General features: G+C 43.6%; 1 protein-coding gene across 3 annotated transcripts in view; it reads right to left on the bottom strand.

Annotated features, from left to right (window-relative positions):
• The window catches only part of AGBL5 (ATP/GTP binding protein like 5), a 740,606-nt gene that overhangs the window by 102,139 nt on the left and 622,097 nt on the right, over positions 1 to 16,370 (bottom strand). For 2 of the 3 annotated variants that reach the window (XM_029596295.1, XM_029596297.1), the window contains one exon: positions 6,710 to 6,756. In XM_029596295.1, coding sequence (XP_029452155.1) covers positions 6,710 to 6,756 — 47 coding nt within the window. Of the gene's footprint in view, positions 1 to 6,709; positions 6,757 to 8,218; positions 8,442 to 8,666; positions 8,711 to 8,848; positions 9,020 to 16,370 lie in introns of those variants that run through there. The other variant, XM_029596296.1, reaches the window with a different exon arrangement.

Below are 16,370 nucleotides of genomic sequence, written 5' to 3'. Positions count from 1 at the left end.
AAACTGTATGCAATCTGCTAGCCAATTGGATAGCGTATGCTTACCCACTGCTTTACCCTGTTTGTTTGGATCATAGGAAACAAAAAGCTGATTGGATTTCCTGTGGACTGCAGTGCGGTTTAAATAGAAAGATAGGGCACGTTTACAGTCCAAGGTATGTAAAGCCCGTTCTCCTTGGTGAGAATGAGGCCTTGGGAAGAATGTGGGTAAAACTATGGATTGGTTTAAGAGGAATTCCGTAACTACCTTGGGAAGGAATTTTGGATGTGTACGGAGAACCACTCTGTCATGTAGGAACTTTGTATAAGGTTCATATGTGACAAGTGCTTGTAGCTCACTAACCCTCCTAGCTGAGGTAATGGCCATGAGGAAGATAGTCTTCCATGTGAGAAATTTAATGTCACAGGAGTCTATGGGTTCGAAAGGGGAACGCATGAGTCCTGTTAAGACCAGATTCAGGTCCCATTGTGAGACTGGTGGTCGAATTGGTGGTTTGAGCTGAGTTAAACCTCTCATAAACCTACTGATGAGAGGTTGTGTGGATATAGGTGCATCTGCCATCTTATTATGGTAAGCTGAGATCGCACTTAAATGGACTCTTACAGATGAAGTCTGTAGACCAGAGTCTGACAGGTGACATAAGTAGTCTAGTAGAGAGGAGGTGGAGCAGGAAAAGGGGTCAATATTGCTTTGCCTGCACCACAAAGTAAACCTTTTCCATTTTGAAGAGTAATTTTTCCGAGTTGAAGGTTTACGTGAATCTATAAGCACTTGAGATACTTTTGTTGAAAGGTTTAGTGGTTTTAAAATTAAGCTTTCAACATCCATGCTGTCAAGGATAGGGATTGAAGGTTGGGATGTCTCAACCGACCCTGATCCTGAGTTATGAGAGTGGGAGCTACTCCCAGGCGAATTGGCTCGCTGATCGAGAGGTCTAGAAGTGTGGGAAACCAAACTTGTCGGGGCCAGTACGGGGCTATGAGTATCATGGACCCTTTGTCCTTTTGTAGCTTCACTAGAGTTTTGGTTATAAGCGGTATCGGAGGATACGCGTATAGTAGGCCTGAGTTCCACGGGCGAGCAAAGGCGTCCTTGGCTGGTTGATTGTTCTGTTTGTGTAGCGAACAGAAAATGTCCACCTTGTGATTCAGATGTGATGCAAAGAGGTCTATTGTAGGTTGGCCCCAACGCTGAAAGATCCTGGTTGCTACTGAGGGATCTAGAGACCACTCGTGTGGTTGGAATTGACGACGGAGTCGATCTGCTACTGTGTTGTGTATACCCGGCAAATAAGTTGCCTGAGAAACATTGAGTGTGTTAGGGCCCAACCCCAAAACTGTGCAGCTTCTTGACAAAGGAGATACGAGCCCGTACCTCCCTGTTTGTTGATGTACCACATGGCTACTGTGTTGTCCGTTTGGATCAAAACAGTCTTGTTGGAAAGGCAGTCTTTGAAGGCATGTAGCGCACAGCGTATAGCTCGAAGCTCGAGGAAATTGATTTGAAAGGTTGCTTCGAGTTTTGTCCAAGTACCCTGGGTGCAGAGATTGTCTATGTGAGCTCCCCAACCCAAGGTGGATACATCTGTAGTTAAAGTTATTTGTGGAACTGTTTGCTGGAAGGTTTGGCCCTTGCGCAAATTGTCCTTGTTTATCCACCAAAGCAGAGATGAGCGTAGCTTGGATGTGATTTGAATTAGAGAATGAAGTAGTTGAATGGCTTGGATCCATTGAGATTTTAAAGTCCATTGAGTGATTCGCATGGCTAATCTTGCCAGAGGAGTGACATGAACTGTGGAGGCCACGTGGCCTAATAAGGTTAGAAGCTGATGAGCTGTAGCTGTGGTTCTTGAAGAAATCAAGTTCGCCAAGCAAGAAAGTGTTTCTGCGCGATCCTCGGGAAGAAAGGCTTTTGCGAGGATGGTATTTAAGTCTGCTCCTATGAATTGAAGGAGCTGGGACAGAGGAAGATGGGACTTTTGATAATTGATGAGAAATCCCATGTTGTGAAGGAGAGTAATTGTGTGCTTCAAAGAAGTTAGAGTTCCTTCTTGCGACTGACTTCTTATGAGCCAGTCGTCTAGATACGGAAAAACATGGACACCTTGTTTGTGCAAGTGTGCTGATATTACTGCCATGCATTTGGTGAACACTCTGGGGGCAGAGGCCAGGCCGAATGGCAGAACTCTGTACTGGAAATGCTGATGGCCTACTATGAAGCGTAGGTAGTTGCGATGAGGAGGAAAAATTGGAATGTGAGCGTAAGCATCTTGGAGATCCAGAGAACAAAGCCAATCCCCTTTTTGAAGAAGTGGAAGCATGGTTCCTAAGGAAACCATTCTGAACTTTTCCTTCTTTAGAAATTTGTTGAGATTTCTGAGGTCTAGGATAGGCCGAAGACCTCCTGTTTTCTTTGGAATGAGGAAATACCGGGAATAGAAGCCTCTGCCCTGCTGAGTCCAGGGCACCTACTCGATGGCTCTGGATGTCAGAAGGGTGGATAATTCTATTTGAAGTTGATGAATGTGATTTTTGTCGAGGTGAGAATTGCTTGGTGGAAATTCTGTAGGGGTTGAAACGAAGCTGAGTTGGTATCCTCGACATATGATGGAGAGGACCCACTGGTCCGATGTTATTGTTGTCCAATTGATGTAGAATTTGGACAATCTGCCTCCTACCAGGATGTTTGAGTGAGGATTGATATGAAGGCCTTGTTCTCTGGGTACACTTTCAAAAACTGGTAGTAGGGCCAGTTTGTGAAGGTGGTGGTGCTCTTGCCGCTCTTTGCTGCCTTTGTTGAGGTCTCTGCTGAGACCTGGGCTGTTGTGGTCTAGAGGCAGGGGGATAGTATTTTCGCTGCCTATAGAAAGGACGTCTGGACTCTCTGCGTGGAGGTCGTCTCATGGTATGCGTAGCAGATTCATGTGGCGATGTGGAGAGTTTTTATTTATTTATTTATTTATAGCTTTTATATACCGAGGTTCAATTAACAAGATTAATTATCACTTCGGTTTACATTACAATCAGCAAAATAACATAGACAAAGTCTTATTTTACAATGAACAGGGAAGAATAACCTGGATAAAACAATGAACAGGGTAGAAATAACCTTGAAAACATAAAATAGGTGGAGCAAGTATAGAGAATAGGGTTTGTATAACTTGGGCGAAAAGCTAGGAAATTAAATAGGGGAGGACTGTGAAGGCCTCAAGTTGGAGAGTTGACGTAACATTTCCGTATGATCACGTAGCTGGGAAACTGCATCCTGCACCTTAGGCCCAAATAGATTGTCACCAAGGCAGGGTAAATCTACTAGTTTGTCGGACTTCTGGGCGTAGGTCAGAAGCCTTAAGCCAGGCCCAGCGTCTTGCAGCTATGCCAGATGCAGCCACTTGGGAAGCTGTGTCATAGCTGTCATAGGCCGCTCTCACCTCGTGCTTCCCTGCATCTAAACCCTTGCTAATTATAGCAGATGCAGCTTCCTGATACTGAGTGGGCAGTGAAGGGATAAAGTCTTCCATCTGTTTCCAGGGGTTCCTCTGGTACTGTGTCATGTACAAGTGGTACGCTGAGATCTTTGAGTTCAGCATTGCTCCCTGGAAGATTTTGCTGCCTAGCTGGTCCAGAAATCTGTTGTCTTTTCCAGGAGGGGCCGAAGAATGAACTCTTGTCCTTCTGGATCTCTTCTGTGCCGACTCTACCACTACAGAGTGGTGGGGTAGTTGAGTTTTCTGATAACCAGCAGTCGGCTGTACCAGATATGTTGATTCTATCCTCTTATTAACTGCAGGAATGGTACATGGGTGTTCCCAGAGCCGTTGTTGCAGTTGGAGGAGAATGTCATGAACTGGAATGGCCATAGTGTGTTTCGGCGGGTCCACGAATTGAAGGACCTCTAAGGTCTGCTGCCGTACATCTTGTTCAGTATGTATCTGAAAAGGGATAGAATCTGCCATTTCTTGGACAAAAAGTGGAAAAGACAGATCCTCCGGCGGTGATTGTTTTGTAGCAGGGGGTGGAGATGGGTCTGATATGAAGTCCTCCGAGGAGGGATCTGAATCTGTGTCAGACCAGGTGTCATATTGAGGTATCTGTTGTGGAGGTACGACCTTGGGAGGAGGAACGACTCCAGAGGGTCCTGGGATGGGTTCGTCCTGTGAAGAATCCTCCACTTGTTGTTCTTCTGGACCACATGGTAAAGAGGATATCAAATCCTGATACCTCTTCGCTAAGATGTCATGCAATTGCTTCTCCTGTGAAGATGAAGTTTGGGTTGTTGAGTCATTGACAATTTTTGTTTAATCGATGACTTAAACCTTGATTTCTTATGCAGCGATATAGTAGGTGCCATTGTATAAAGTGACATCGACTGTGACGTCGATGGAACGGTCGATGCCTGATGAAAAATGGGAGTCGAGAAAATTGGCCTCGATGACAAAGAAAAAGTTGGCATCGATGGTATGACGATAGGCATCGAGAACGATGGATGTGGCATCACTGAAGTCATCGAGGGCTGCAGTGGCATCGGTATCGATGTATCCTTCGATGCCATCGATGACACATGCTCGAGAGTCTCCGTTGAGGTAACCGGAGATATCGGCAATAGTGGCCTCAGCACAGCCGCCGGCATCGATGATGATGTCGGCATCAGCGTTCCTGCCGGCATCGACAATACAGTCGGCATCGGCAGTATTGCCGGCATCGGCGACATCGGCAGCATCGGCGAAACCGCCGGCATCGACACTGGTGTCGGAAGTTGTTTCTGGATGGCATCCATAACTATTTTTTGGTTGAGATCAGTTAAGTCTGGTGTAGCGGAGACAGGTACGGATGCCGATATCGATGACAGTGTAGTATTTATCGAGGTTGGCACCGTATCAGCGATTTTTTGACGCTTTGCCGTCGGTTCTGTCGATGACGGAACCGATGAAGATTCCGAAGGTCGACGATGTCGATGTTTGTGCTTTATTCTAGGTTCAATCACTGACCTTGTCGATGACATGGATGGGGTCAGTGAAGTGGCATCCCCGGAACCTTCGATATGTTTCTTCTTTAGGAGAAGCTTTTTAGTTCCACCCACCGGGGTGGATTTTGTCGATGTCGATGGTGAGAGGAGTAGCTGAAAAATACTAGCCATTTTTTCACGTCTAAGTTTTCGACCCTTTGGGGTTATTTCTTGGCATTGAGGGCATGAAGCGATGTCATGCTTCTCTCCCAGACAGAGCACACATTCTAGATGCGGATCTGTAACCGACATGGTCCGGTTACAAGAAGGGCATTTCTTGAACCCGGAGGCCATGTTGGAATCGATGGCCGTCGATGAGAGTATCTGAAAAAAGTTTCCAATTTGAAAAAATGGAATATTATTTCTGTCACCGTCCAGTGGCAAATGAAAAGTGAGACCTGATGTGGGAGAAAATTGAGATTTCTAAGTGAATTTTTTAGTTCAAAGATGTGAGGGAATCTCACAGGGTTCCAGTAACCGCGATGCTTATGGCAGCGTGGAAAAACGAAGACTGGAGTGAGACCCCTGTGGCAGAGAATATCATGGCATGCCGGGCATGCTCAGTAGCCCCAGGCTGCCAGTCAAAGCTTTCCAGAAACTTTGACATAAGTTTTTCCCGCGTTAGGGCTCCGTCACTGACCATTTGTGAGGACTAGCATCCTGCTTGTCCTAGGATAAAGGGAATCTTCTACCTACTATATTTGCACTTTTTCAGGGATCAGAGGGGGAGGGAGCCCTCAGCCGGCTACATTTTCATTCTTTCCTGGATCAGAGGGGGAGAATCGGAAGCCTCTGCCTACCCAGTTTTCTTTATTGAAGGGTGGAGGGGACATTGGCTACGGATCAGTAGCTTGTTTTGGTGTTTTTTGGAAAGGTTTTCAGTAATCCAGCTAACTTTAGAACTGAATTTTTTCTCAATCAGAGTTAGCTGGATAACTTTACCGGACTCCTGCTTAAATTCAGTGCTAGCTAGGTAAATTTAAACATCACCCCAGAACACCCTCACCCTGCCCCTTTTTTTTCTATCCTGCTATGTTTTAGCCTTGAAATGGCTTACATGTGTCTATAACTTAAGCCATTCGGTGGGGAGAGAAATTTAAAAGTTTGGCTTTGTCCAGCTAAGTCCCCAACTTAGTTGGACAAACCCCTTTGAATATTGACCTCTTATATTTTAGAACTTTTCTGGGATGAGTCGTGACGGACGGATGGACGTTCATGACCTTAGGCTCTCTTGTACAAACCACAATTATTTTGCTTTATCCTTGATGCTACTTTAAACCAGTTGGTAGCTTGTGAGAATGTATGTAAGCATTTGGGTAACATTCTTATTTGTTCATGGAGAGCACTATCTGTCTGCCTCAAGCTGGAAGGAGTGTAATAAAAAGGCAGCATGCAACGAAATCCTGCTGAAGAAAAACACAAAACCTTTTCAAGAGGCTTCTTCATGGGGTGCATTTTGTGATATCAAAACATCCACTACTGAATGGCTCAACTGGCATTTGCAACATAATTTCTTCAGACATAGAAGCTTGTTAAGTATACTTTTTTTTTTTTTAATTACATGTTTCTTTAAGGATTTGCTGCCTTAAAAGAGAAACAGAACAATATACATCCTCAGCAGCAAAGTACAGGATAACTAAGGCTGTAATGTTCACACAGACAATAAATAGCTGAGATTAAAGAGGGTTTTTTTGTTTTTTTTTACCTTGACTGGTTCAAGTTCGTCCAATGGTTACCTTTTTTCTGCAAATTCTAAGCATAATAAATAAAAGTAAGCAATAAATAATAACAGAATCTGAATTTTAAAAAAGTCTTTCTGGTGTAAACCTCAGTTCTTTAATTGCATAACCTGTCAACCCAGTGATGCACTACAGACCTGCACCAGCTAAGGTTGGGTCTTTTGTTTGTTGAACACAACTAGTAGAGATTTTAGACTTCTGTCTACTGCTTCTAATATGCATCATATTCCGGGGCGTAAAGTTAACATCTATGGGCTCATTTCTGCCAAGTTCTGAAGCCAAATAAATGGATAAATGATTGGAAGTATTGACTTGTATTTTTTCTTATGCTGCCCAAAAGTTATTTGGCCTGTATTTTCTATTACATATTTGCTGTTGCACAAATTTATTTTAGCCATGCAATGGGCAAGACCTCCATAGACATTCCATATAAGCCTCTAATTCTAGCTCTTCACCAGTAACTAAAATCCTATTCCAAAAAAATCCCAAGAGCCTTTACGCACCACATAAGTGCATGCAGCCTAAATGAATTTGCTCCTACTTGAGGCAATGGTAACTCTGCAAGGATAGATTCTGAAGGCAGGTAATTCCATTTAACTCAATACAAGTACTGCTTATACATGTCCAGATTCTTCATATATTTCCCTTTTTCCTTTTCTTTTTTCTTCCTGTACCTCATTTCACCACCTTCACCCCTTCCTCTTCCTTCTGTGTGTTTTCAAGATCTCACAAAGCCTTCACTCAGATATAACCCCTTCCCACAATGCTATCCTCCTTACTTGAACCCTCCTCTTATTTTCTCCTCTTTCCGTCTCTCACCATATTACTCCTTTATCCTTGTTTCTCCTATCCTTCCTTTCAAAAATACCCTTCCTCAGACTGTGCCCCCACTTTAGTCCTCCTCTCAGCATTTCCGCTCCTTCTTTCACATGCCCATACCTTGCTCCAAACTTCTCTCGCTCTCTTCACCCACATCTCTCTCATATACCCTTCTTCTTATCTGTGCTCCGTTATTCCCCATCTCTATCTTACTCAATCTGCAATTGTCTTCCTCTTACATATATTCATTCTCAGGTGTTCTTTAGAACTTCCCCATATTCTCTTCACACTCTCCAAGGATCTCCAGTTCCATCCCCCACTATTAATCTCCACATATATTTTGCCCCCCTTTCCTACTAATACCTTCACTGATACTTTTCCCTCTTCATTTCTTTTTATCATCCTCTGGTGCCTCATTGTCTAGGCCCTTACTCTTCTCTCGTCAAATATTTCTCCGACATATCGGATCCCATACCAATGCCCTACTTCCATACACACACTTTTTCTGCATTATCTACCTCCTAAACCTGTCTTAAGCAAAACTCCTTTCCTTCCCGCAGAGTGCAGACACACAAAATTCAGCCAACCAAAGGCATGAACAGCACAGATATTTCAGAATTCATACCAAGCAAGACAAGCACACAAAGTTTTCAAATGTAAATGTTTTATTAAACATTTTAAAAATAAAATCAAGCTACTTTAGAATTGAGAAGTCATACAATGTTGATCTAACTGGTTCTAATATTACTTCTTTCCTCCACTCCAGTGTTGAGGTAGGTAGAATTGTTTCCAGGGCTTCTATTGTTTCTAGCATGTGTTGGGTCCCTTGGATTCCTCTTCCTCCTCCTTCCATGGGAGGAGAAGGATGTTATATTGGGACTGTCAAGAAAGAAAACAAACACTACTAGGCCAAACAGAACCTACCCCCTTGCCAGCATCAAGAGCACTGGCGTGGGCAATGCAGCTATGGCAGAATGGTTGACCAGAAAAATGTGCATGGGAGAAGGCAGAAAAATAAAAAATAGGAAAAAAAAAAGTATCCATATCAGTTCAAAACTACGCTTAGAACAAAGGGAATAGGTACAGTTGGTAACAGGCACTCACAATAGTGGCACAGGATCGGCAAGGAGGGCAGCTAGTCCATGGACCTAAGTAATCACAAAGCAACATTAATACATATGTATGAGTAGCAGCTAATATGCAACAGCAGCAAAAATGTACATAAAGCACAAATACACTACGGCTTCTATTGGAACATTCAGCTATTCACACATAGCGATACTTACAATATCTGCATACAGAGCCTTTGTGTCTACCTCCTCAGGCTCTTGGTATTTTCCCTCTACTTCCTGGAGCCAGGCTAGGAGCTGAGCATCCTCATATGCCTCCAGGTTGTAGGATGGAGGCAAGCTTCTCTCCTCCTGCATGAGCAACATCTTTGCCTGGTCTGCCTCTACCTGTGAACAGAAAAACACAAGAAAAAAAATTGTTAATATAAAAACAGAGAAGATGCCCATGGTTAAATTCCACCATCTCCTCCTAGTAATTCTCATTCGTCACTACTTCAAATTCCTCCTCTATATTTTCTAGCCCAGTCTCTGCAGCACTTTTATTTTAAGATCATGTTTGCAGTTCAAAATGATATAACAGGTTGTGAGCCTTTTTAGTCATATCTTGTATAATCATTTCTAATTTTCTAGCATACATATATATTTCAACAATACACAAACCTGCTTGTTAGTATTACAGCATAGATGTACTAAAAAAATACAACAGTAATAGACAACAGTATACACCAGGAATGGTTGTGGGGGCTGAAGTTCCACCTATTTGGAGGAATACCAGGATGGGGGAATGGTGTCCCACAAGCTACTGCTGCTTTTTCCATGGCCAGTCAGGTAATGATGATTTCTTCAAGCAGCAAGATGAAGCATGATCAGATATTTATCCAAAGGAGGATCAGACGTCTTTAAAGGGTTCTTAAACTACTGAGTCTATTATTCACATGATGCTGATAAATGGAATAAAGGTTCTCAAGTCTAGCACATAAAGGGTACACTGGAGAACATGTGCTTTACTCTTAGGGCTAGGTGAGACCTGGAAAGCTGAAACTCAGCTAAAGACCAGCACCTGGCTCTGCTCAGCTTGTCCTCACAGAAAATAAGCCAAGAAGAGTGCTTCAATACCACTAGACCATCACACCAATCCTTCCCATTGCCCCACTGCCACACCCAAGATCTTAACAAGATTCTGCCACATCCCAACCACAAGGTTACCACAATATTTTACCCCATCCACCCTTGCAACAGGAGCCTCAACATGGCACTACTTCCTCTGCATCTCAAATACCACTATAGGAATCATTAATAAATGAGTAACATCCTGTTGCCCACAAAATTACCAATCTCCAAACTTTAATGAAACATATGTTTAAAAAAACATGAATTTGTTTAACAAACATGTAAACTTCTTATTGTATTGCACTTATCCCCATATACATCAATATGATTATATCAATTCATAACATATCATATACATATAATCTAATAATCACAATGAATACATATATTTCATTATAACACTGTCACAGAATTACCAAACTAATTAACATTTGTTAAATCTCTCAAACATAGTATTAACTCACTCATATAAATTTTATCCTTCGGACATGTCAAAACCCCCCACACCATATAATAACAATAAAAATACATTCATACCACATACATACCCTCTAAAAACATTCAACCATAAAACAGTACAAATACTTGCTCTATTGAAGTTACATAATCCTTATTTTTTACTCCATCCTGTAGCTCACTCGTTGCTTGTTCACTTGTTGAGACAATGTAACCCCTTGTATATTTGTTGAAACAATGTAAACCCTGACAAGGTTCCTTGTTTCACCCGGTTAGGGTTTCCTCAGGGGGAAGTAAAATCACTTCTTATCTCGCCATCAACATTGTCTTCAAACCCGAGTATCTGTATGTCCAGGCACTCCCATTACATATTATTTCGAAATCATCACTCAGTCGCTATCATAGAATAACCCAGGCTACGCACCACATCTCAAAAAGTCATTAACTACCAACCATCTTCAAATCCCAGATTTTAATAAATCTCACTCTACTCCGGGTCTCAATCGCTCCACTTCACCGTCACAGTCTCATGCCATAACAACCAGAGCAGTGGACTAACGTCCCTCCCACGTTAGGGGACAATCGCCATCAACTCCTTTTACAAACCGACCACTCAAACACTGCTGATCCACCTCAAGGAAGCTCCCTGGTCATATCATACTTCCTCTGCAGCCAGCACCATGCAACTGAAGGGCATATATTTAAGACACATGGTGCTGGAGAAGATAATTGACTCTGCAACAATAACATGGGGGCTACTGGCACCGTGCAGCTACTGTACTAACTTCAGTCACGTGGCATCTGCTGCTGGGAAAAAAGTGGAGTGTTGCAGCTCAGAGGGTGGGCAGGTGGATGCCTTCAGACCTAATCTGGTATGCCAAGGAAAAGTTACCCCAGCCTGATGTTCAGATCTAGACCAGCACATAGGCTCTGCTCCCTGAATCTTGCAATAATAAGACACACCAATGGTGGCAAATAAACCAGGGGTGGTTCTATAATGAGACAGAATTTTGAGGCGGCAAAAAATGCCCTTCTCATAATGCCATTCTGGTGTCCGCCTCACCCTGCCTGCCCCTGCCGCGGCTGCTGGGGGCTACCACTGGTGATGGCCGAAGAATGGAGAGAGGGCTGAGGGCCACCACCAGAATTTAGGCCAGCGACGGACAAAGAATGGAGAATAGCTGGGGGCTGCTGCTGAAGCTCAGGCCAGCGGCAGTCGAAGAACAGAGAGAGACTGGGGGCCACTGCCGGAGCTCAGGCTGGTGGCAAGTGAAGAAAGAGAAGAGGCCTCACGTGAGAGAGAGGCTGCTTGCTTGTGTGTGTGCATGCGTTTGTGTGAGAGGCAGCTTGTGTATGTATGTGAGTTTGAGAGGCAGATTGTGTTGTATGTGCCATGTGTGAGGCAGCTTGCTTGTGTGGGTGGCAGCTTGCTTGTGTATGTGTGTGTGAGAGAGAGAGAGAGATTGCAAGTCTGGGGGGGGGGTGACAGAGCATGGATGAGGGTGTTTGGGTGGTGTGTGAGAGAGAGCATGTGTGAGGGTGCTTGGGGGTGTGTGTGAGAGAGAGCAAGTGTGAGGGTGCTTGGGGGTGTGTGAGAGACAGCATGTGTGAGGGTGCTTGGGGATATATGAGAGAGAGAATGTGTGAATGTGCTTTTGTGTGGGTGCCAAAGAGAGAGAGAGCCTAAGGGGAGCAGGGAGGGAGCAGGGGTGGCTGGGGGTGGTGGGGTCGGAGGGCAGGGGGAGCACATCTCATCCTTCCCCTCAGGCAGCAGATTGTCTTGGGCTGCCCCTGTCCTAAACATGTAGGAGTTCCTTTCTGAGAACATGTGAAGTCATTCATGCCTCTTCTTTCTAATTACAGCATGAATCCTAGAGTGGTAATTTATGGGCAACATGCAGGGCATGGACACCTGGACCCTGCTTTCTGAAGCACACACATTGTACACAGCACTTTCTCATTTGTTCCTCCCTTCTTAGACTCCTCTTTTCAATCCTTTATCTCTTATCTTCAGGCTGAGTGAGATAGGAAGAGCATGCAAAGAGTAATAGATGTGACTCACCCAGGGACCGAGCACACTGTATAACCCGCAATAGGGGATTAGTGCCTATTTAACCAGCGTCCGACGCGGAGTGAATGTAATAGCACTCATCACATGCAAATGCATGTGAATGAGGCTATTACTCATTCACTCCGTATGCAAAAAAATGAATGTGCGTCTCAGACGCACATTTATCATTCAGCTATTAACTCCTACCTGGAGCAGGCGTTAATAGCTGAGTGCAGGTAAAAGAAGTACAGAAAAGCAGAAAAAACTGGTTTTCTGTACTTCTTTTCTGAAATAAAAAAATAAATAACTTGGCGTCGGTCTTCATAACCAGCAGCCGTGGCGGGGTCACGTTAGCAAGGAGGCGCTAGCGCGACCCCCTAATTTGGGTATTGCATGGTGCCTCCTTTGTGGGCGCCATGTGCGTGTCACAAAAGCGGGTACTGACTTTTCAGCACCCGCTTTCCGTGCTTTATATTGCATCAGCCCCTCTGAGTGTTGGGAGCAGCAACAATGGAGAACTCTGGCAGCTACATGCACTAGACAAGGTAACTAACCAGCTGTCCAAACCACAATGACTTCTCCCTTCTCCAGCAATTGTATATATAAAAGGAACTGGGCCAATGTGTCAGGTTCACGTGTGTCTGTGCCCCCTCCCTTTGCTTTAAAATTTGGAAGAGATTGGTAGGGCTGGTTTCCTTAACCCTTCTTTTGGGCATGAGTTTTCTTCATGTCTGCACTGCCTGTTCTGTGGAGATTGGTGTGCACTGCATTTTTGTTAATGAAGGTGTGCTTTGGACTTCAATAGGTTGGGAAGCACCGGGGTAGAGTGTTGCTATCAAAGTAGTAGGTACAGTTCCTGTTTCTGAGTGGGACAGGTGAGATAAAGGGAGGAATAAAGCAGACTCCTGAGGGTGAGAGAGGAAGCAGGCGATTTGAGATTGAAATAGACTGGGTTAGAAGAAAGCAGTGAAGAAATAAACAGGCTGTAAAGCTGGGTGAGGATAGAATGGAAGGAAGTAGGATACAGGAGGAGGAAGGGGAAGGGGAAGGGGAAGGAAGATGATACAAGGTATGGGGTATGAGTGAGAAACATACAAGCTAGGCCAGAAGGAAAGGGATAAAAGTGATGAGATTATTTAGGATGGGCAGGGCAAAAGGAGAGAAGAGGAGGAGTAAGGTTGGGCTGGGGAGAAAGGAAAGTGAAGAGACAGGTGAGGCAGTGCAATAGAGAAAACAAAAGGGAGAAAAACGTGAATTAAAAAAGAGAAGGACAATTTGAAAAGTTTAAAAAGAGAAGAAGGCATGTCAAGGTAAAACTGAAAAGGAGTAGACCAAAAAATTAAAAAAGGTAAAGTATTGCTAAATAAAATCAGAGATGCAAATATGTTGGGGAAAAGTTTATTTTAATTTTGATTTTTAAATACAAATGAATTTGGCTCCATTTTTATTTGGCTTTTAGAAACCAGCCAACTCTTTTGGCTCAAGTTCTGGCTTAGCTTGCCTGTCAGACTTTTGACTTGTCCACCTGTATCAAACCTTAGGTATTTTTCACCTGAAAAAAAAAAAGTCTTCAGTGATATATTATACTGCAAGTGCGAAACTGAACCTCATCTTGAAAACAAGAATGAGTTTATACACTCTACTCTGTGCTGCTCACTGTTGCCTCACAGTGGATCTGGAAAGGTTGACCAAAAAAGAGGGCCTGGCTAGCTGAGACCATAGTTGCAAAATCGTGTATAGCATCTTTATGGCATATGCCTTGAGGTGAATGACTTCACTTCCTATCTGCAGGTTCCTTTCAAACTAGGGACTGGGGGGACACAACTGGCATTAGTTATTCCTCTGAGGGTAGAACCTCCTTCTTGGACTATGCTTGCCTACATCATCCAATATATCCAGTTCTTCTCTAATGATTGGAAATTTGTGTGGTCCAAAGGAGGTTCTGAGAAAATAAATTTCCCCATAGTCATCAGGCTATTATTTATATTCGCACAGCCTTAGCACCTCCCAGGAATTCATCTATTGCAACTGAAAGCATTTCCATAGCCTCAGAATCCAATTATATTTTATTTATAAAATGTTGGTTACAGATATGCCGTCCAGATTTCCTGGGTTCTGTCAAAATAGCCATTTATTAAAACAAAGTATGACTCTGGGCTTCATTTTCAAAACCATGTATGGGCAATAGACCCAATTTTATGCACATAAATGGCTCCTACAAAATAAACCAGGGCTCTGTGCACCTAAAAGTATACACATAACCCAGTTACACTGCAGAGAGGCATTCCAGGGGGCAGAGTTAGGACGGAATTGGAACTTGTGTACATATTTTTTAATTTTAACTATATATATAAATTAACCTGCATAAGTTACACCCTCTGAAGAGGAGGTATAAATTTTACATAAGTTAATCTATATACGTACTGGGCCATAAGTTCACTTTGAGAATTGTAACTGAAATCTACATGTTACGCATAGATTTTAACTCTACTCACACAGTTATACAGTTATCCTATGTGCATAAGGGAAGGAAGAAAGTTACCACTTGGCAAGAAAAAGTGAAAACCCATTGTTCTTATCTATTCTCCTACTTGATCAACAGGCTAATAAAGGTCTTGAGCTCTCCTTGTCTGTTGCTAAGTGAAAATGACTATCATTTACTACTTTGGCTCATGATTAATTTCCTTCCGTCTTGAACGCATGCTGAAGAAAAGTATGATGCAGCTCAGAAAGACACAAAATCTGTAATAGAGAATGTATGACCTGATAAATATTAAAAGTAGATTTTAAAAACCCTACACACATGCCAAAGCCGGGAGATACGTGCAGAATTCAGATTTTACAAGGTGCGCAAGTATGCATGTATCTCCCAGTTCGTGCACAAATCAGAAAGTCAGAAAAGGGGCAGGGCGTGGGTGGAGTCTGGGCAGGGCATGGGTGGGACATGGGGCATTCGGGGTCTGTAACTTAAAGTATATGCGTACGTATTGTGGTGAAGCACAGCCCGATGTGGGACAGAAAAGCTGGAATAATGTGGGGAAAAGCACAACCAAACTCGAGGCAGACACCAGAGGGTACTACAAAGGGGGGGGGGGGGGGGGGAGGAAAACTACAACTCCCAAGTTTTTAGAGGCACCACATGATCTAGGGGCCAGGGAAGAAGAGGAACAGGTGTTGGACTCAAGGGGCATTGAATCAGACACAGCTGAGACCATGAATGTAGAGGAAGAGGGCATGCCGATCTGGTGGAAATGGGCTGAAAAGCCCAGCTCCTCAGAACAGGAGGAGGAGGACATGGACATAGATGCACTAACAGAGGAGTCCTCCTTATCCAGCATGGAGACAGAGTAAGTGACCTGGTTGGGGGATGGGATATTCCCTATAGTATACGAAAATGCTTTTGTTTATAAGCTAAGGAAATCTACTGTGTGAAAAATGATATTGGTTTGGGAAGACCGCTGACTGCAGCACAACATAGGGGAGTTGGGGAGAGTTGTGCAATCCCCTAGCAGGGCGGCAGCTGCTGGCTAAAATGCCTAAACAGTACTTTTTGTGTTCTGGAGAACAGGAGGTATTTTGAGAACCTAGGTGCTGAACTAGAAGGAATAGAAAAAGGACTTTTTTTGTCGCAATACAGACTGTTTATATAACCTGCATTTCTGTGTTTTTGTGGGGAGCTTGGCAGGTCTGTGCAAAGGAGCCCAGAGGCAAAGACGGCCTGGATCTGGAGGAGTGGTGGACCGGTACCGTGGCGGTGAGGATCCTTTACAGTATTTATGCGCACAAGCATGCGCCGAGGTTCCTTACCACATAACGTTTCTTCTGCTATGAATGGCATGTAAGTTTTAAAACAAAAGTATCAGGGCTAGTCAGCAGGATTTGAAGGGTTGGAGTTAATAAGGTAAAGGGGAGGCTATCTAGCTAGGAAGTTCTATCCTTTACTGGGAAAGCTAGTAATTGTGTCAGCATGCGTATCTACTAAAATATACCCCATTTACGTGGTAGAGGCAGCATTTGCGTGAACATACATGCATCCATATAAAAGTGTGTGCACATGTACGTACTTACGTACAGCCAATTTTATAACATGCATGCATATATGTGTGAATGTTATAAAATGGC

The sequence above is a fragment of the Rhinatrema bivittatum genome, chromosome 3, assembly GCF_901001135.1.
Source record: "Rhinatrema bivittatum chromosome 3, aRhiBiv1.1, whole genome shotgun sequence".
Lineage (NCBI taxonomy): Eukaryota > Metazoa > Chordata > Amphibia > Gymnophiona > Rhinatrematidae > Rhinatrema > Rhinatrema bivittatum.
The sequence above is the reverse complement of the archived record's forward strand: the minus strand, read 5'-3'. Positions and strand labels throughout refer to the sequence as shown.